This window comes from Camelus bactrianus, chromosome 20 (assembly GCF_048773025.1).
Source record: "Camelus bactrianus isolate YW-2024 breed Bactrian camel chromosome 20, ASM4877302v1, whole genome shotgun sequence".
In the NCBI taxonomy this organism is placed as follows: Eukaryota; Metazoa; Chordata; class Mammalia; order Artiodactyla; family Camelidae; genus Camelus; species Camelus bactrianus.
This window is the reverse complement of record NC_133558.1, coordinates 13,924,820-13,946,732: the sequence shown is the minus strand read 5'-3', so window position 1 is coordinate 13,946,732 and position 21,913 is coordinate 13,924,820. Positions and strand designations below refer to the sequence as shown.

The 21,913-nt window shown below is 38.9% G+C and overlaps 1 protein-coding gene across 7 annotated transcripts in view; it reads right to left on the bottom strand.

Moving 5' to 3' along the window:
• The window catches only part of CDKAL1 (CDKAL1 threonylcarbamoyladenosine tRNA methylthiotransferase), a 721,370-nt gene that overhangs the window by 278,684 nt on the left and 420,773 nt on the right, over positions 1-21,913 (bottom strand). For all 7 annotated transcript variants that reach the window (XR_012500987.1, XM_010974252.3, XM_010974251.3 and 4 more), the window contains one exon: positions 11,217-11,279. Coding sequence is in view for 6 of the 7 variants with exons in the window: in XM_010974252.3 (XP_010972554.2) it covers positions 11,217-11,279 (63 nt within the window). In the remaining variant the exon portion in view is untranslated. The remainder of the gene's footprint in view (positions 1-11,216; positions 11,280-21,913) is intronic.

Here is a 21,913-nt window from a genome sequence, read left to right as displayed (position 1 = left end):
GTAAAGGTAAGTGGAATAGTAAGAAACTATGAGTACAAAGAATGGTTAAGGGAAGATTACCAGCTCGCAGGGGGAGAGAAACTGAAAAACAATGGAAAGTAAGCACACACGCCCTAGAGGTATGGGGAAGAAGGGAAACCATAAAAGCATTAACTACATCATTGTTTTAAATTAAATTAGAAAAAGAAAGTGTTCATAAGAAATAAAAAGTGAGGAATATAGACAAACAAGCAGCTTTAAAATTACTCCCCTCCAAAGAAAAGGCCTACAATTGAACTAGGGCTGTCTATTGTATGCATTATTATATGTTGAATTGTTTTATTTTACAGTAATCAAAAATGGAACAGTCTCCTTTCTTACCCATCTGTGAACCATATAATGCTTGAAGCTAAATTAAAAAGAACCTGAAAAAAATCCTTTATTTTTATTTGATGCATGTGCACTTAAAATACCTCTGGAATTCCGAAAAGCACCCAAAGGCAGGGCATTAAATCATGGAAAATATTAACAACCATTAGAAGAAGCTGGTTAACTTATTTTCTTCCCAGATGCTAAAACTCTCTAGTTTTCCACTTTCAAGAGAAGAGTGGTAATATACACATTAAAAAAGCACCAGAGATGCTAACTATAGTTAATGTCTTCTTAACCTTGCACAAAACCCCTAGAGAGAATGAATTACTGCCCCATGGAAATACTTTCATTTCACTATTCTCTGTCAGCAGAATTCTGGAAATTGTGCAAGTCAGAATCTGTATCAAAGGCTGGTGATCATAGGGGAGTGGTACCTAGACTGGGGCCTTTCAGCCACCATTAATAATACGCTGAGGAAGACACAGGCCAGGCCTGGGGAGCCAATTCCGCGAACGGCACCAACGCACACTCCACCAATCAAAGGACTCTCAACAGTCTTAAAACTTGAGCAGCAGAGCTAGAGATGAAAAAGATCAGTAATGGCTTCCTCATTTCTCTAGCGGATGCCTGAATTACTTTTTTTTTTTTTCCTAAATGCTTCTTGTTTTACTTACTTTTTAAAAATTGAAGTATAGTCAGTTGACAACGTTGTGTTAATTTCTGGCATACAGTGTAGTGATCAGTTATATATTACTTGTTTTAAGCATCACTAGCATTAATGCTTCTTAGCACATCTCAAATATAACTTCAGCTACAAAGAAGTCATTAACATATTTTGTGATAAATACATTGCTAAGAAACAAAGTATACTTTTCGGGGGAGGGGATTTGAAAATTCTTCCTTGAAAATAAGGTATGGGCATTTTTAAATTTAACTTCTCTTTGTGTCTTCCAAGCAATTTTCCAAACAGGTTTACCAGGTTAAAACACTGTCATGAGATTTTAGAGAACAAAGGTTAAATGAGCAGCTTTTTTTATCTTCTTAATTAAAATAGTAAATGTCTGAAAAACTACATCTGACATTGGTGTTAACCTTTGACAGGGAGGCCAGGCACACTATATAAGGATGAGATTAGGAACAGGAAGAAACTCTCTCATATCCTTCACATTTTATACAGGAGAGGTTTGAAAATCATTTTTATTTATTTTCATTTTGGATATCTTTTTCCCTTTCATCTTTCTCTCTCAATTTGCCAAAGTGAAAACTATAATGAACATGAAATTAGGGTTGCCAGATAAAAACGAAGCATCTACTTACATATGAATTTCAGACAAGCGAATAAGTTTTTAGTGTAAGTGTGTCCTATATATTGCATGGGACATACTTATACTAAAAAGCAAAAAAACAAAACAAGCAAAACAAAACCCTCATTTTTTTTAACCCTCATTGTTTATTTGAAATTCAAATGTAACTGAGTGTCCTGTAATTTTATGTGCTAACTGGCAGCTCTACATGCAACAGGCCTAACACAGCAAGTGGAGGGTGTACTAGCCAAGTCTGTTGTTGGGAAGGGTTGTTAAGTGGTAGTGCCCACTGATGGTGAGGCACAGAGAAAAGAGCTGGGGCATGGGATGCATCAAAGAAGAAGAATGGTGATACATTTCAAGTGCATGCAAAGACTGATGGTGGAGGACCAGCACAGGGGTGACTGGTGGAGCAGCTGGAGCCAAGCAGCCCAGGAATGAGTGGTACGTGCACATTCTATGATTCTTGGTACAAGGCAGGTCCGCTTCCCTCCTCTGCTGATTTCTTCCGTATGCTAGTGACTTTTGCAAAGGCAGTATATAATCAATGACAGCAGAAGTTGAGATACTTTTAGGCTCGATAAATAATTTAAAATATAGTATCTGCCATATCTATGTAAATTTTCTTTTTCATTTATTTTAACTTGAGGTGTAATTGAAATACATTATGTTAGTTTCAGGTATACAACATAGTGATTCAATATTTGTATATATTGCAAAATGATCACAGTGGCTCCAGTTAACATATGTCACTATACGTGTAAGATTTTTTTCTTTTAAAGAGAGCTTTTAATATTTACCCTCTTAGCAACTTTCCAACACACAATATGATATTATTAACTATAGTTGTCATGCTGCACATTGCATCTCCATGACTCATTTATTTTATAACTAGAAGGTCATACCTTTTGACTCCCTTTACCCATTTCTCCCACCTCCTACCCTGTGCCTCCCACCAATCTGTGTTTTATGTCTAGGAGCTTGTTTTGTTTTGTTTTAGATTCCACATTTAAGTGAGATCATATGGTATTTGCCTTTCTCTGCCTGACTTACTTCACTTAGCATAATACCCTCAAAGTCCATTCATGTTGTTGCAAGTGGCAAGACTTCCTTTTTATGGGTAAATAATATTTCACTGTGTGTGCATATACAGGTATACATACACACACTCATTTCTCTTGTCCATTCATCTATCAATGAACACTTAGGTTGTTCCATGTCTTGGCTATTATAAACAATGCTGCAATGAACAAGGTGGTGCATATATCTTGTTGAGTCGGTGTTTTCATTTTCTTTGGATAAGTACTCAGAAGTGGAATTGTTGGATCATATGATAGTTCTATTATTAATTTTTTGAGGAACTGCCATACTGTCTTCCATAGTGGCTACACCAATTGACATTCCCAGCAATAGTGCACAAAGGTTCCCTTTCCTCCACATCCTTACCAACACTTATTATTTCTTGCCTTGTTGATAACAGCCTTCTAACAGGTGTGAGGTGATATCTCATTATGGTTTTGGCTTGCATTTCCCTGATGATTAATGATACTGAGCATCTTTTCATGTGTCTATTGATCATCTGTATGTCTTCTTTGGTAAAATATCTATTCAGATCTCTGTCCATTTTTCACTTGCATTTTTTTTCTGTTGAGTTGTATGAGTTCTTAATTTTGGATATTGATCTCTTATCAGATATATGATTTGCAAATATCTTCTCCCATTTGCTATGTTGTCTTCTCGTTTTGTTGATGGGTTACTTTGTTGTGTAGAAACTTTTTAGTCTGATGTGGTCCCACTTACTTTTGCTTTTGTTGTCTTTTAGATTTTAATTAATTTTAATCAACACTTCTATACTGAATATTAGCACAAGATTTGATCGTGAACTCCTCCCCCCTCCCCAATTACTGATATTTTCTGGGAATAGCTGGGCGATGGGTTGAGGGAAGAGAATATGCTACTATTAAATAGGACATTTTTAAATTAGGACCTGGGGAAGTTTCCGACTTCTGCATCATGACCTCACTTGGTGTCCTGATAAATGCAACAGGACAGCATTCTACCAGTTTCTAACCTACCCTGCTGCCATTTTCCCATCTCCATGAGGCATCAGTTGATTCTCTTCTCAACCTTTCTCAAAAGCTTTAGGCTTTTATACTGGGTGCCCTGTTTCTCTGGCTTGGACATCCCCTGATGCTTTGGCTCTAAGCAACTCCAGTCCTTTGGCTGGAACCTGCCCCATCCCCACTCTTACAGAAGGGAGTTGAGAGGAGAGCAAGGTAAATAGGTCTCTGCTAGAAACAGAGTGCCCAACAGTCATCTATTAGTCTCCAGCAATATCAGCCCTGATGTCCAGCTTCAGTCCAGTGAGCTCTGCCCCAGGCTGATGGTGAATTAACTAAGGGGGGAAGAGTGGAGGTGAAGGTGGCAGTTCTCAGTGTAAGTTCGGCTGTTTTACTGTCTGCTTTACAGGGAAGCCAGTCAACGGAACCCTCAGTGCTTCCCCCTGCACTATTTCTGTCCTCTGCCTCTCCTTATTTCTTCTCATACCTTATTTCTACATAGGATTTGCTTCTTTAGATTCAGATTTGGGACTGGGGTGAAAGAGTCAGGGGCAAGAAGGTCCATTTCAGCCTTGAGCTTAAGTTGTGTTGTGAATCCTCCTTTATTACAGCACCTTACTTTGTAGATTTTCAGCTACTTGTGGCAAAGGAGTGATGAACACGGACTCTGGAGTCAGACTGCTCTATAACTGACTGTGTGACCTTAAGCAGTTACTTAATCTCTCTGTGTCTCAACTTCCTCATCTGTAAAATAGGGGATAATAATAGTACTTATAGGGTTGGTATAAATATTAAATGAGTTATGTGTACATGTAAAGCTTTGAGAATAGTACCAGTCACATGGTGTGCTTTACATAGCTGAGCAGTAATAACAACAATTATTATCATCATCATCATGATAACAACAACAACAACAACAACAACAACAACAACAACAATAATGATCCAATCTGATTCCATTCTCCTTGTCAAGCCTCAGGGTAACTGTCAGAGCAGAACCTACCATCTAAAGGTCCCTGGATTTATCATTTTAACACCACTAAAATCTCTTGACACATACTTCCATACAATCTATCCTTTCAGTGACAGTAACAAAATAAATAAATCAACATGTCAAAAATAATGTTTAATTTTTAGAACAATGCCATGCTAGAAGGAAAAGAGAAAAACACATAGGTACGATATTGAAGTCAGGCTCAAGGAAACAGGATCTGTTACTCAACTTGAATCACAAGGTGAGGGGGGTTAAAAATGAGGAAAATGCTTTTGGATCAGGTTGGCACAGATCAGGAAGCAAGAAGGTGGTAAGAGATAACTACGGTTGGAGCAGAAAACAGCTGAATTATATGTGCATCTTTGGTAATAATTATATGGCCACCTTGAGAGGGAAGATACTTTAACAAACGGAAGCACAGATTTTACACCAGAAGAGCTCTTTAGTATGCCCACTATTCTGAAGCTGAGTTATTCATTCCATTTTAGTGTGGAGTTCATGGGACCAAGGAAGTGGGATGAACAGTTACTGAAGTGCTCACATCCCTGTGTTTCAAGGCCATAACCTGAGCATGATTTAGTACGACTTGCTCTTAATATAACAATAAGGGAACTCAATCAATTAGACATTTATCCAATTGTCCCTGATATTTAGCAACATCCCTAAAATTACTTTTTAAACCTTTTTTAGTCTTTGCCAAAGATAGGGAACAGAGTGAAGCACACAAATGGCTTTGGACAATCTGCTGCAGAGAACTGTTTTAAGCATGGCGTAAACACGCCAGATCAATAACTTGTTTCCTTATCTGCATGTGCCATGAAAATCTGGCTATCATGGAGTGCTGGATCCATTAGAAACTGAATTTGCTATTTCCAGACAGCAGATAGCTCAAAGCTCAACAGGGCCAGCAGGCAATAATCCAAATTCGCATCTCCCTCTCTAGAAGAACAACTCAAAGCACTCTGTTGCTACATTATGCTACTCAAAGCAAAGGAGATAATGAAAGTCTGACATGACCGTAGCTGCCTCAGGATTGAGTCAAATGGCCATCATCCTTCAGACGTAAAGAGCTGGATAAAGTGACTTTTATCTTCAATCACTAGACAAATTTGATTAATGGAGAAATGTAAATCAATACATGATTACTGAAATGAAACCATCCCTTTTGCTCAAGATATGATATACGTATGTATGAAACTCGATGTCACAGAGACTACTACTAGTCTCTTAGGGAAGAAAGGATAGTGTATAACCTAAGATTTTTCTCATTCCCAAGACTTCTGAAATGGATTGGGCTTCTGCCCAAATGAAGCTGTATAAAATAAAATTTTATACTTTTTATTATATATTTCACTGTACACTAGTAGATCTGAATTCCTAGAAATATTTGTATGAATGACAGCTCTTAGGAAGTGTGGTTAAGGGAAATATACACCAACTTGGGGGGGTGTATTTAATACTACAATTAAAAATGCATTGTACTGATGCACTATTGATAAGTATTCACTCAAGTTATGCCTACAGTAATCTTTAGGATAAAAGTATCTGATAATAAGTCTCAAAGAGCTGAATATTTTTACAGTGTCTGATTATATAAACAAACTGGGGGAACACTGATTCTACCCTTCTCATCTTTTATGCTCACAAATATTTTCTGTCCTTTACTTAGTTACCAACCCATGTTCAACCATTCTTTCACTATTTCTTTTATTAAACCACTCTCTATAGTAATACATACTTCATTTATCCAACCTTATTAAGAACCAGCTGTTCCTAAGAAGAGTTTTCAAGATAAATAAGACTTATTCTTAAAATATCAATGTTTGTAAAGATAGATTATACACAGCTCTACCATCTTTAAATAAAACATCTGTTTCTTGATATAATTTAGGCCCAATTATTTCACCTTGGGACTACAAAAACATATAGGGATATTTGGGTATTTGGGTCCAGATTAAGTGGTCTTGGGCAGCTGCATTCTCAGAGCTCCTCTGTTAATGACCGACAGCTTTTATGACCCTGTCCTTGCCTTCATTTAGTACACTGCCACTTCTTAATGGAGCTCTGACTTCTTGAAGCAATTAACTGCCCTCTTCTAAACTGCTGCTAGGGTTGACTGTGGTTTGGGAAACCAGGCATCTATGTTTGTTAGAACTATTAAAAAAAAAGTGTACTGTTTGTGGATGGAGGACTGAAGAGGTAATGAGGTGGGGAGAGACAATTAGATGATTTGGACAGTCTGGGCTGAGGCTGGCTCACTTTTAGGTTCTGGGCTGAGTTTCTGACAGCTAAGATTGCTGCACAAAAGGCCTCGGGTTGAGTGATTTTCCTATCTGTTCATCTGCTAACTTCTCAAGTGTATTCATGCACAGCTGTTTTTTGGACACATATGAGTTTGTTTACAGTTCAACTGATACATGTCTGTGTGTGCAGAAAAATCACTGAAATAACATTTGTCACCAAAAGACAAAGAAAACTTTACTTCACCAACATAGAAGCTATGTAATAATGTTTCTCTTCACGTGTGTCCACTGATTTCTGTACAAAATGTAGAATATTTTACAAATGTAGAAAAGTATTAAAACAGCAATCGTCACTAAAAGAAAATGAGAAGCCCACTTCACAAAATACAGAAACTGCAATAGTGGTATCTTGTTAAAGACTCACTTTCAGTGGTTGAGCTTAGAGCAAAATGAGCACTCAAAATGAGTCTTAAGGAAAATACCTGATTTATTTTTTTAAGCTGTAAGACAAATTTTGCTGGACACTGGAAGAATTTTATTTTGGATTAATTAATTACTTCATTAATTCATATAGAGTAACTGTGTTTAGGAATGTATTCAACTTTGCAGATGTTAAAAACCACCACAGACCTAAACAGAACTGTGTACCTTTTTCCTTCCAAGAATTTTCATATTTTATAGTAGCTTTTTACATTAGCAGATTATAAACATCTGTGTGTAGCTAATAAACCTAGATTTCCCCCAGACATATAATTCTGATAAAATCTAACAAGAAAGAAAAGAAGAAAGAAAGGAAGTAAGAAAAAGAGAGAGACAGACATCTTCTATATGCATGGCAGTATTTTCTTCAGGCCAAAGACAGAAAGCACATGCTAATTTGCATAGCTGTAATAAAAGTGTTCTAATTGTAGCTTATTCTACTTACCCGTGACTTATCCAAAGGAAAAATTCAACTCCAGATTGGATTTCTGTGACCTGGAAGATCTCTGGCCCTATAACCTTTCCTGGTCATTAGCATGATGTGTTTTCAGAAATTACAAGCTATGTTTATTATGTGTTTATTCAAATAACAGAGGAAAGAATATAATGTACAAAATACAATCAGATTACCTGCTGCTCTGGGTTCCCTTTACCAATGTTCCCTTTCATTAGGACAGATAAATGGAAATTAGTTCGGTCCAGCCTTTCTGTGTAAGTGTATATTATAAGAATTCCCAAAAACATTTTTTTTTTAAAAGATGAACATGGAACCAGAGATAACAATCCAAAATGAAATTCTTCCAGTGTCCAGCAAAATTTGTTTTAGAGTATAAAAAAATAAATCAAGTATTTTCCTTAAGACTTATTCTGAGTGCTTATTTTGCTCTAAGCTTTATTTGATTCTTGCAACAGCACTTAAGAGAAAACCAACTGACCATTTACAACCTAAACAATGGCTTTAGAGTATGACTAAGAAATGCACCTGGCTTCACTCAAACAACAGATTTGTTTAACCTGGTGACTCCTGTGTCTGGGGTCAGGCTGGAGCAATCTTGGATGGGGGAGGAAAGAACAGCAAATGTAACTGACTCACTGGGAACAAAACGGTGGTACTCACTACTCTTTGTAATTACAACTGTTTTAACAGTTTCTAGGAGGCAAGGCTATCATTTAAGTGACCTACTATAATTTGGGATGAAGCCCCAGGAAATTATGCCAAGTTGAGAACAGAAGTTGCATTTCTGAGTTCACTCAGCATAATGAATCCACTGAGGTGATGAGTATTCCTTCTTCGGTAGAAATTTACGTCACGGGAAAAATTAACAATTAAAAAAATCTAGCTGGAGAGGAAGAGAATACTGCAACATTCACTCCCAGGAGCAGACCGCAGTTTATTTTACTTCTTGCATCATTTTTGTTATACAAAATTTCAGTCATATAGAAAAAATATATGGAATAGAACGATGAAGCTGCACAAACCAATAATTCAGTTTCAATCATCAACATGTGGCCAACCTTCTTTTACTGAAACTTACCCATCCCCTTCTTTTAATTCTTTTTTAAAGCAAATCCCAGACAGCCTATATTTTATTGTATATAAGCTTTCATTTATGATATACACATATATATGTAACCTGAAGATCATTCCAGAAATCTCACCGAGCATGAGATGTTTAAACCAATTTTAACCACATCTTACAAAACCGTTTACACTAAAATCTATCTGCCTAGAAAACTAATTTATTTGAATATAATTGGATAATTAAAATGGCAAAGTAACTTGAATCACAACAGTCTATTATTTTATTTATGGAGAGAAAGGGAACATTCTAAGATTGAGAAAAGCGTGCACGTTACTCAATCCCTGTGATTCTGGGCTTTGTGGACACCCATCGACATGAGACAAGGTGAACAGTAACACAGTTAGACCGGCCCGGATGGAGCTTGGAAAAACGGGAGGAGGCTACCACGGGTCAGGAGCTGCCTAGAAGGAACCTTTTGCCTCTTCCTTTACTACACGTACAGAAGGAAACGGAATGCCAACAGGCTAAACCTTGGGAGCTTCAAAAATCACTCATCAAGCAATCCAGCTACTTATAATAATTTATTACCGATCTTAAAGCAAAGATCAAAAGGAACTCCATCTAGCATTTACATTCAGTTCCTCACTGCCTGATGACTAATTTGTAGAGGAATGAAGTCTGCACAAGGGAAGCCAACATAATCTGAGGTGACTTTGATACAATGCCACAAAGGATATGAAGAGGAAGCCAGTAGAAAAGCTGCAAATGGCTAAGTTCCATTAAGAGTTCTAATAAAAGAATAATGGAATTTCCCTTGGCTATGAATTAAAAAATGTTAGAAGCAGGCAAAATTTAGACAAGTCAGGCAAAACCTTTGCTCTGTTACAGCCTCTTATTGTTGCTGTTGATAAATATTAACTGAAGCCACTGGTGCGTTTATGTTAATTAAATGGCATCATCTAAAAAAATGCAACTTTCCCATCAGAAATCTGGCCAGTCTCACTCCTTTTGCTGTTGTGTTACTTATCAGCCTGCACCTTCCGTCTGCATTGTCAGACACTCCTGGCTCACTCAACCTCTTTCAAACAAAGTGCCATACTCTGCAAAGTGATTGATTTAACTTGAAAAATGTAACTTGAAATGATAAAAAAAAAAATTTTTAGTCTTGTATATCCCCATGGTCACATGGAACATAAACACCTCTTTTTCCAAATTTTTGGTGCTTAAGTCACTTGGTCACTATAGAAACACTAGAAGCTCTTCAAATTCTTGCAACTTCTATGAACAACTGGAACAATTTTTTCCTCCTGAATCCAGACATCTCCATACTCTCAAATGAGGAAAGTGGTTTTCACACTACTTATTTTGGCTAGTTAAAAAATTCCCACCACATGTCTCCTTGTAAATTCATAGATAAAGATTTAAGTTTATATTAGCATTTCGACTGTGCAAATGTTTTGTTTGCTTCTGAAAGCACCTCGAATTAACAGATTTACTGGAACCTGAAATGACAGAGAAGTTTTGCACAAGTCTCAGAATACTTGTGATGTATTTCCCCATGAAGATGTGGTGCTGAGCAGTTTCTTAAAAAACAGAAGTATTTTCTAAAAAAACCTGATTTTTTAACAAATATATGGTGAAATACTTAAAAATGAAAAGACGTCTGAGAATTCTTCAAATACAGGGAATGGAGAGTGTGGGGTATACATGAGACAAGTCTGGCCATAGGTCCAGGAAGCCAGGGGATGGGTTCCACAGGGGTCATTACCCTCCTCGGCTTTCTGTGCAGCAAAGCTCTTGGGAGTGAGTATTTCACGTATAATTCTAGGGACTGCTTTTTTTTCTGAGGGTTTTTATTTACAAATGTGATTTTCTATCAGGAGCAATGGAGAGCCAAGAGTTGGCAATTAATATTTCAACTATCTTTACCAATTCAAAAGCCAAGTTCCCCCATGCTGCTGTTTGGAAAGAAAGAATCCACCAACCAAAAAACACCCCTCAAAATCTGTCTTTTCATGGTCTTTGAGATTTCAGTGACAACACGTAATGAGATTTTAATGTGAATAAAATAGAATTATTTTAGTTAGGAAATACAAAGTTTCTCCTTTCTTTACAAGATATAAAGAGTCGAAACATTAAAATTGAAATATAAACGTAATTGGTAAGTATACTTCAGAATCACTATGTACTGGTGAAAACTGTGCTATACGTTCAGAAGGACATCTGTTAACCCAGTAAGACTAGTAACATGCTTCTCTTACCTTGTGATCATAGGGATTGTAAGAATGAAACACGCGAGAAAGATCTTTTGTTCTTTGCTTTTTCTGTGGAAGAAAACACAAACATTTGTGTTGACAGGTGGCAAAAATATACACATCTGTATATATCTGTATGTGTACCTCTGTCTGCCTGTCTGTCTGTTTTATGACATTGTTTACGTAGAGGTTCTCCCCTTGTACCACCAGCTGAGGGAATACACTGTCAATCTGGGACAAATGGATACAACTAGAAACCAAAGCCATTTGATGGTTATGTGGGTCACTGTCCCAGACCAGCCAGGCAACCGCTTCCTAGAAGGCTCTGTAATTAAAACTCTATTTATAATAAATGCATAATTCGGAGACTAAAATGAAGAAAAAGCTATGAAAAGAAAGAAAACAAACACATTTAGGGCACTTTAAACTTCACTGAAATACCAACTTCTGTTACTCAGAATCGGGCACTCATGCTTCATTTAATATACCTCCTTCAGGCTTCCTGGCCACAGCGTCGGTCTGTCCACTGGAGCCTGCAGCTGTGAGCCTGCCTTTGCTCTGTCACTGCTATATAGTGACATGTGTTTATGTCTCACACACACTCAATAAGTATCTGCTATGTCAACGAATAAATGAATATATCTGAGTTAGGTATATAATTATTATCTCTGCAATAATGACACGTAACTCTCACACACAGTTATAAAAAGACAAGCCTTTCTTGGCTTGTAATGATGCTTCCTTGATTAGAAGAAGCCAGGCACTACTCCAGTGCCCTCCCCACCACCTAGTCCCCAGTATCTGCGACAGTGAAGTGTGTAGTTCTCTGATGAGAGCTGACTGTAAGAATCAGCTTGTTTACCAATCCACTGTGATTTGTCCACCCGCCATAACCACCATGAGCCATTCTGCAGGTGTTTCCAGACCTTCGGTGTGTGTATCTTCACACACAACTGATTACTATTACTTTCAAAGAAAAGGGATCATTCTGTACAAAGTGCTCTGAAACTTACTTTTTTCCACTTAACAATTTATCCTTGCCAAACTCGAAGGCTTGTATATCCAGCTCTCTAATCCCTTACACAGAGTTCTGAAGCCCAAAAAACTTCTGAAATCTGAACTTTTTTCCCGCAATTCACTTCAATTTTTAAATAAAATGATAATCTCCCACAAACATCTTTGCCAGCCTGAGAATGTATATATATATTTTTAAAGATAAATTACAGAAGTCCAGTTGCAGGATCAAATAGTATGCTTGTCATAATTACCCTGACAGAAACTGCCAAACAGCCCCTTCCCCCAAACTCTGTACTGATGTCCTCTTGCCAAGACAGAATGAGAGAAGGGATGCGGCTTAAAAAGGAAGTTCTTAATTTCTCTCTTCCATTTAAAGATTAGGACATTTCTAAATTTAGAGCACAGATACAACATTTTAAAAACAGATATTGAACATCTTCCCAGAATCTGATGATGGAATTTATTTCTTGTATTTACTTTTCATACAGCATAGAGTTAGCCCACTACTACATCTTAAAATTCTGCCATGAGAATGGCCTGTTTGACTTTAACACTGCCCTCCTCTTGCTCCACATTCTCTTCAGATGTTGTTAATCCTTGCCTGGTGTCCACATTTCCTAGAGAAGTAGTCCTTCCTTAAATTCCAGTGTCCTCAGGAACCCATCTGTCATACCTCCCCAATGTCGGAGATCTAAGCACATCCCCCAGCACAGCTTCCACGCGACCTTTGGCAGCTACTTGGCTAAGTAGTCAGATCTGATAGTAATTAGCACCTTGTGTTCGAGTCGTCTGTATAGAACTCACAGTTTTCCCACAGATTAGTTCCCTGTTTCAGAACTCTCTTTGGAGCCACAATTCCAGTTAGCAGTCCTTCAAATCACTTGGCCTGTTTCCACATTCTGATGCCGACTAGAAGTCATCCCTCCCGGCAGCTCAGCCAATATTCCTACTTTCTCTGTCCACTTCTGAGCTGTGCTTCTGACCACCTGGCTCCAAAGTAATTTAACACCCTTTTCTCTGGAGAGCAGACGTGTATTTCTAAACTGATTGGAAATGGCCCTGTGGCTCTGTGAGCCCTGGAATCCATTCTGAACAGGTCACTTGCCCACCAAAGTTTTCATTAGCTTATAATTTTCTCTTTCCTTTCCATACACCCACTTAGTTGGTTTAACAGGTCTTGGCTTACACTTCAATCAGAAGGAAAATGACGGATATTAACACTTCCTTTGGTAGGAGACAATATAAAACACTTGGGAAATTTTTTTTTTCAGGAAGGAAATTATGCTAGAGAAGATAAAATAGGTGGCATATCAGTATTCAACATAGGAGGTGTCCCAAGGACTGATCAGCATTAGAAACGGTTGAGCTACAAGCTTGAGTTGGCAGGTGGATAAGGGACATGCAGAGGTGGTTTTGTGTGGGCTTTTTATGTGGGTTTTGATTTTATGTCTTTATTTTCATAGCTAAAACCTATCTATATATTTTTTCTATTATTTTGGGAAGAAAGTAGTATAAATAATAAGCAAATGACACTATTCATATTAAGCCCCCAAAGAGCGGAGGGTATAGCTCAGTCATAGAATGCTTGCTTAACACGCACAAGGTCCTGGGTTCAATCCCCAGCACCTCCATTAAGAAATAATTGAGTAAACAAGCCTAATTACCTCTCCACCCTCAAAAAACCACAATAAGCCCCAAAAGAAGACAGTGACGAAAGAATGCCTTTTTTTCTGACAACAAATTTATTATGCACAACCACAGTGAAGTCTTGGCTATGAATAGTGAAGGTTATAAATTATTAGTCCTGCTAACTGAAAACCAGTGCTATTTTTCCTGTGAAGTCAGAGTCGTATAGCCCAGTGGTGTATCTTCAGGATCCAGAATAGGGGCTGACTAACAATGGCCCCAGGGCCAATCCAGCCTATTGCCTGTTTCTATCAATAAAGTTTTATTGAAACACAGCCGCACGCATTTGCTTATGTATTATCTATGACTGCTTTCATGCCACAATGGCAGAAGTGGAGTAGTTACAATAGAGGCTTTATAGCCCATTAATCCAAAGGTACTTACTATTTGGCCCGTTACAGAAAACATGAGCCTCCTCTGATCTAGAACCTCTATCTCTGACTACGTCTACTTCTGGCAGTAGCCCTTTGACCCAAAACCACATGAACAACTAACTGTTCAGCAAAATTCCTTGCTCCTTCTACTTACCGAATGGAAACAGTTTAAGAATCGATCATAATCCATATCCTAACACATCAGGATGAAGAAACCAAGCAAAATATCAATTAGCTGTCTTGTTTTCAGGATTTTACCTTCTGAGCATTCTGTATTCAGACAGAGAATGTTACAAGTTGGTTTCTGGAGCTTTCCGAGCCTTCTGTATTCACATTAAAACTGCTGATGACAAAAACTCTGAAAAGAGACCTGTTACTAAGTTCTGGCATTAAAGCCAAGTAGAAGGCTTTGTGTACTAGTAACTAAAGTTGCTAGTGAGCCAGTTTCTCACATGCACACAGCGTTAACAATACTATCCTACAAAGCCTGTTGAGCCTTGCTATCAGCAGTTTTAACTGAAATTAAGAGCTGAGCCCAAAATGGAGTAATTAGGTATTTTCCTATTGCATCACAGTGTGTGTCTAAATTACCTCCCACTTTTTAGCCTGTTAAACATCTCAGTCATGCAACCACCTGTTAATTCTCCAGGTGTTTAAAAAGTAAACATGTTAAACAAGTTGTGTGATGAACTTGTAACAAGGGTGCCCAAAGCACAAGGTGTAAGGCAAATCTCTCCCCCAGCACTGAATGAGGTGCCATCAAGTCAGCTCCACCATCAACCTCGAGGTACACAGAGATGAGAGGATGTTCAAAAGTAACTACGTGCCGAGCCCTGCAGTATGCAAATTTGATGAAACTTCTGGATTTCTGACAAGTTGAACAATTCCTAAACTGCTTGTGAATTTCACTCTGCAAGGACAGGAAACACCGATGACCCCTTTTATATCCATGTTTAAACTCCCTTTCTGACAAAACCAAACAAAATTAAAGGTCCCAAAGGAGGATTTTTAACAGTTCAGGTTTCCAGACAATGTAATTATTCCAATTTTTATCAAAGGTATGCAACGGAACTCAGAACTGAGAGACACTCCACATGTGATGAGAACCTGTGTTATTTCGAATGTGACGTTATACAATCAACTGAGTTTTAACAATATCCACCAACTGAACTTCTCTTGGTTCCTCTAACTAACTCGGTGCTTTCTGTGCCCATTCTCTACTTGTAGATTAAAGTTTTCTCAAATAAATAGTGTTATTATAAGGTAAAACTGTAGTAATGCTATGAATATCATTTCTATATATGGAATCTCAAAAATAATAAAACCTACAAGCTTTCTGAGTTTGATGTGCTCAAAGTACATTATAATAAAATACAAATGCTTCAGCAAGCCTTCATCAGACTTTGTGGTAAGAACCCAAAAGGCAGGTTTGAGCGTCAGCATACCAACTTCTGCTCTCTAGTTTTGCAGGTTAAGCGGCTTGGAAGTGGTCACTCTGTCCCAATAAGTAACAAGGTGAAAAGACTGAAAACCCAGCAACTCTTCTTGAAGAGAGGGGAGGACACGGAAGACTGCTGCACGCCCCACAACCCCAGACTGGAGAGACCAATAGGTAAACACAGGGAATGTAGCTTCCCAGACAGAGTGGATCACTGTGGGAACCAATGCTGGGGTAGGAAAACCTGAACCGTACTTGCTGGATGGCTGAGCTCAGTGCTGACAACTCATGAGAGCTGAGAACTCCATGGGGATCCGGTCATAGGGGGCCCCACAACGTTGTGAGATTTACCACCAGGAGCTCAATGAGGTTCCCACAGTAAATATCAGAGAAAAATCCCCTTAGGTTTCCAGCAGAAGGAGGGGTGAAGGAACCATTCTGAAATACACCAGTGCACTCTGTTCTTAACAGGGCCTGCCCGCAGGAGAAACTAGCTAACCAGAGCCTGACTGACCTGGGGAAGGGAATACGCAACTCCAACCCACCTAGCCATCCTATCTCACCAAAGAGGAGGAAAAAAACCTGAGAAACGCTTGTTATGTTCACAGTCCAGAGGTCTAGGCCAACTGGAAGACTGAGATCTAGTCATAGGAATACAGGATATTTCCCCGCTTCTCACACCTTGCCATATCACTAAAGGCAGCTCCTTTGAACCAGTAATCATGTCTGGTTATCAAGAAAAATCACAAAGAATTATTACCAGAAAAATCAAAGGCAAAAAACACCCACAATTTGAAAACACAGAGTAAACATCACAAGCAGACATGGCAGAGAAGTGAGAATTACCATAAAACTGTGATGAATACAGGACGGGCTCTAATGGATAAAGCGGGCAGCAGGTGGGAACAAATGGACAAGGTAAGCAGAGATGGAAATCCTAAGAAAGAGCCTAAGGAAATGCTAGAGATCAAAAACAATGTAAGAGAAATGAAGAATGCCTTTATGAACTTACTAGTAGACTGGATGCAGCTGAGGAAAGAATCTCAGAGCTAGAGGATATATCAACAGACTCCTGGAAAATGCAAAGTAAAGAATAAAGACTGAAAGAAAAGAGAAGAGAATATCCAAAGATACTGTGGGATAACTATGTTACGGAACTACCAGAAGGAGAAGAAAGAAAGGAAAAGAAATATTTAAAACAATGATGGCTGAGAATTTCCCCAGACTAAGGCCAGACACCAAACCACAGTTCCAGAAGCTCAGAGAACACCAAGTAGGACACGTGCCAAGAAAACTACACCTTGGCATATCATTTTCAAATTACAGTAAACCAAAGATAAAGAAAAAAATCCTGAAAGAAGCCCAGGGATGGGGGAGAACACTTAACCTATAGAGGAACAATAGTAAGAGTTACATCCAACTTCCCCTCAGAAACCAGGCAGGCAGGAAGAGAGTGGAGTGAAACATTTGAAGTGTTGAGAGATAAAAAACCCACCAACCTAGAATTCTGTACCCTGCAAAATTAGCCTTCAAAAATGAAGGGGCAATGAAGATTTTTTCATGCAAAAAGAAATGAAGGCATTTGTTGCCAGTAGACCTGCCTTGCAAAAAATGTTAAAAGAAGTGCTTTAGAGAGAAGGAAAAGAATATACGTCAGAAATGTGAAGCTACATAAAAAAAGGAAGAGCAGTGAGGAAGGAATAAATGGAAGTGCAATAAAAAACTTTTATTTTTCTTATTCTTAATTGATCTAATAGATAAGTTTGTTCAAAGTAATAATAGCAAAAACTAATAAAAATAACAGCAACAAATGATAGCAACAATTTGACTATGTATGCTTATGTTTACATGAAATGAAATGACAGCAACGGTACAAGGGATGGGAGGAAGGAATTAGGATTCTTTTGTTGTTATAAGGTACTCACACCGCCTGTGAAGCAGTGTCGTCCAGGTGAAAGGGGGTTGTTTTCTACTTGGATTAATTGCAAACAAACGTTGCAAACTCTAGGGCAACCACTAAAATAAGTTGTTTTTGTTTTGTTTTGTTTTTAAAGTGTAAATGATATGCTAGGAAAGCAGAGTTTCAACACACTTAGGTTTTCCTGCTCCCTTTCTGGCAGAGAGCCTGGGTAACCGACTGACTGGCAAAAGCAGCAGGGAAGTAAGAGTGAGAGGATAGGGGGCCAAGACATGTCACCAACTGGACAGTCAGGTTCTGAGTGGCTGACCTTTGGGTCACGTGGGGTAACGGAGACAATGGAGCAATGACGGTGCCCTGAGGACTACGAGAGTTAGGACTTAGGCTCTAAATACCTTTTAAGAGACTGGAGTCAAAATTCCAGGTAATATAAAGACAAGGGATCGAGGCCTGGTCAGTTACTACATGCCAGGGACAGGTATCCCATAGGGAAGTCACTGAACCAAATCCTGAGGCAAAAGGGGGGAAACAGCCAAGAGTTGCAAGATAATAAATGCCTGAGAGTCAAAAGGGTTAATGGTGAAGAACTAGGAACCAAGAGGATCAAAATGAAAACAAGGACTTAGCAAAAAGCATTAAGAGACACTGAAGTCACGGATGAGAAACGAAGCAGCAAGGAAACCTCAAGAGTAAGTGAAGGCCTTAACAACTGAGGATGTGTTCTGATGCTAAGGCAGGTCTGATGTTTCTCTTGGGATCTTCTGTTGTGCTTCCTGCAGGGGCAGCTGCCCGTAGTCAGGGTGTGGGCAACGTGGGGCCCATTAAGCTCAGTCTGAAATGGGATCGCGTTTGGCTGAAGAGGGAAAGTAGTGTAGTGTACTGGGGAGGTCGGTTTTTGATAAAAGCAGAAAGAAAAGAACTGAGTCTATAGATAGATCCTGCCATTTATAAGCTGTAAGAAAGTAGGTCGCATATAGACACCAAGGCAGACAGAAAAGGAGGCAGCTTTGATGAATCAAAGAAAACAGCTAAATGATTAGAGCACATGATGCAAGAAATGTGACAAATGATCACATTTGTGTTTCAGAAAGAGCTTCCTAATGGTGTTAAGTATGGAGCGCACAGGAAGGTCAGAGGTTGAAGACTGCGAGAGGATGCTGAGGTGGTTTGGAAAAAATAACAGCATCTCAGATGAAGCGAGGTGCAAGGAGAGGAGGTGAGATGATGTGAGAGACAGCGGAGAGGTGGGATGGGTGCATCTGGGCAGACAGGAGACCAGAGGAAGACGCCAAGAGGGCTGAGGTGGGGGAGGTGTCCTGCACTGAGGTAAGGAATCTAGACTGACAAGCAGGTTTGGGGATGGGGGGAAGGGAGGGAAACTGGGTTTCAAATTCAGTGTTTGATGTGGCTGGCTGGGAGACACTGGGAGAGTTAACGAGAAGGAAGTCAGATACAAGGGTATGGTGCTAAGAAGAGACATGTGGGACGCAGATTTGGGAGTCATGAGGCAATGGGTGTGGTTTAAAGCAGGAGAAGGATGTGATTGCACAGGGAGTATTAAGGACACAAGAAAATTCAGGTTAAAATCCAAGCGAAGAATAGCTCTCTGACCGCTGTAAAATGAGTGGGCTGGATTAAACCGTAGTTTTCAACCGTGGTTGCAGGTTAGAATCATGGGGGAGACTTTATTCACTTACTTATTTTTTAATTGTGGGAAATACATAACATAAGATCTACCCTATTACCAAACATTTAAGTGCACAACACAGTATTGTTAACTACTGTTGTACAGCTTTCCAGAACTTTTTCATCTCACATGGCTGAAACTCTACACTAACTACACAGCAACTTCCTGCTCCTCCCCTCTCCCCCTGTCCTGGGCAACCACCATTCTACTCTCTGCTTCTATGAGTTTAGACACCTCATATAAGTGGGATCATACAGTGTTTGTTCTTCTGTGATTGGCTTCTTTCACTCAGCATAATGTCCATAGGTTCATCATACTGTAGCCTGTGACAGAACCTTCTGCTTTTTCAAGGCTGTATATTCCTTGATCTTTACTGTAAACTAGACTTCTATTCTGAGTTTTATACCAATAAAATTAAAACTCACATATTTTGGCTCACCACACTTTTGTGCTCCTGCTGGTAGTCTGTGGTGCACTCACCAATGCAAAAACTTTCGGGGCAGATTGGCCTAATGCCCACTCGCATATAAAGGTGGTTTTCTTTACCTGTGATGTATTGCCAATATTGCATGACTTTTTCTTTCTTTCTTTTTTTTTTTTTTACATTTCATTAAAATTAGGTTTATACAAACTATAAGTCTTTGTCTATAAAAATCGCCTTTTAAACTGAATGAACAGACTTTTGGGGGCCACTCTAGATTCTTAGCTTAACTCAGCACAGTCTTTGGGCAAACTTCTTCCCCCTGTGGGCCTGTTTACTCATTTGTAAAATGGGAAGATGAGACTAGATCAGTGGTCCTCACCGAGGGCCATTTTGCCCCTCACTGGACACACAATGGCAATGTGTGAGGACATTTTTGGTTGTCACACTTGGGGAGGGTTGCTATAGGCATCTACTGAGTAGAGGCCTACAGTGCACAGGACAGCCCTCTCCCCAACTGAAGAACCATCCAGCCCCGAATGTCAACAGTGCTGAGGTTGAGAAACCCTGGACTAGCTAATATCGACCAGCTCTAAAATGCCAGGACTCACTGGGGAGCCTTTAAGTGTACCAGTGCTCCAGCCCTAGGCCCCAGTGATGCTGATTTAATTGGCATGGTGGGACCTATGCAAGTATATTATTTAAATGCTCTTGAGTTTTCCAATGAGCAGCTGAAGTTGAAAACCACTAGCCAAGATGATCCCTAAGGTCTTTTCCAGCTGTTGACCTCTATTCTTCTAGATCAGCCCCCCACCCCACCTCCATCTTCCAGCTGTCGCCATTCTGGGTTCTGAAGTCTATAAGGCATCTTCATTCTTAACCTCCATATTATGCCTGTAGCTTTGCCTTATTTCTTGATCCCTTCCTTTACTTAAAAACGGATTCTCTGCAGGAATTCCTCTGGGGCACCCTGAGGCTTTGGCTGCAGAGACAGGCTGCTGTTATATATTAAGTTCCCTACGTGGTGAGAGCTTTTGAAAAATAAATGGAAAGCTAATTGAATAAACGTGAACCTTTATTTTGTTATCTATGTATAAAACATTAGAAGCTTAATTAAAAGTACTTGACATTATCAGCACTCAATCACAACCTCACGTTCATACTCAACATTTTTAGATGGTGTCCCTAAGATGATGATAATCACTCAAAATCACTGAGGAGGAAAAACATGTCCATGGAATGGGGACCTCAAAATTTAGAAATTAAAAAAAAAATCAATGATGTGAAATATGTTTGGTGATCAAAAATACCCCCAAAATACTCAAGGAAATAAACTCTTCAAAAATCTCATCTGCTTTTCATTTATAAGGCACATATAATACTCCCGTGTTCTATGAGAAACAACTCTACTGTGACGGTGGTAGGAAAAGTAAAGAAAAATAAAGCTGCCCTGACTTTACCCGTTTTTTCATCTCTTACTTTCTAGTAAGATCTGCAAGATAATGGAAATGACCATAAACACTGCTGACTATAGTCTTTTTAAAAAATTTATCTTCACTGATGTATCATTGATTTACAATGTTGTGTTAGTTTCAGGTATATGGCAAAGTGATTCAGTTTTATATATAAATATTTTTGGGTTTTTACAAGATATTGAATATAGTTCCCTGTGCTATATAGTAGGTCCTGTTACTTACCTATTTTATATGTAGTAGTATGTATATGTTAATCCCAAACTCCTAATTTATCCCTTTCTCTGACTCCTTTCCCCTTTGGTAACCATAGTTTGTTTTTTATGTCTGTGAGTCTATTTCTGGTTTATAAGTAAGTTCATTTGTGTATGTGTGTGTGTATATACATATTTTTGTTGTTGTTGTTTCCACATATAAGTGATATCATATGATATTTGTCTTTCTCTGAGTGCTGACTGTAGTAAATTTCCTTCTCTCCCTCCTGTTACAGCAAATTCAAGGAGAGTTCCCATGTTCTTTAGTTTCTTGAATCTCCACAGTGGGGGGCCCAGGATAAGCATTTCTTGGAGGACACTAAAGCAGCAGACCTCTAAGAGTGGAAGTTAGAAAAGAGATAAGTGAATTTGTTCACCTGACTGTAATGGGGCGCAAATAAAATAACCAGGCCATCGTGGAAATGTACCACAGATT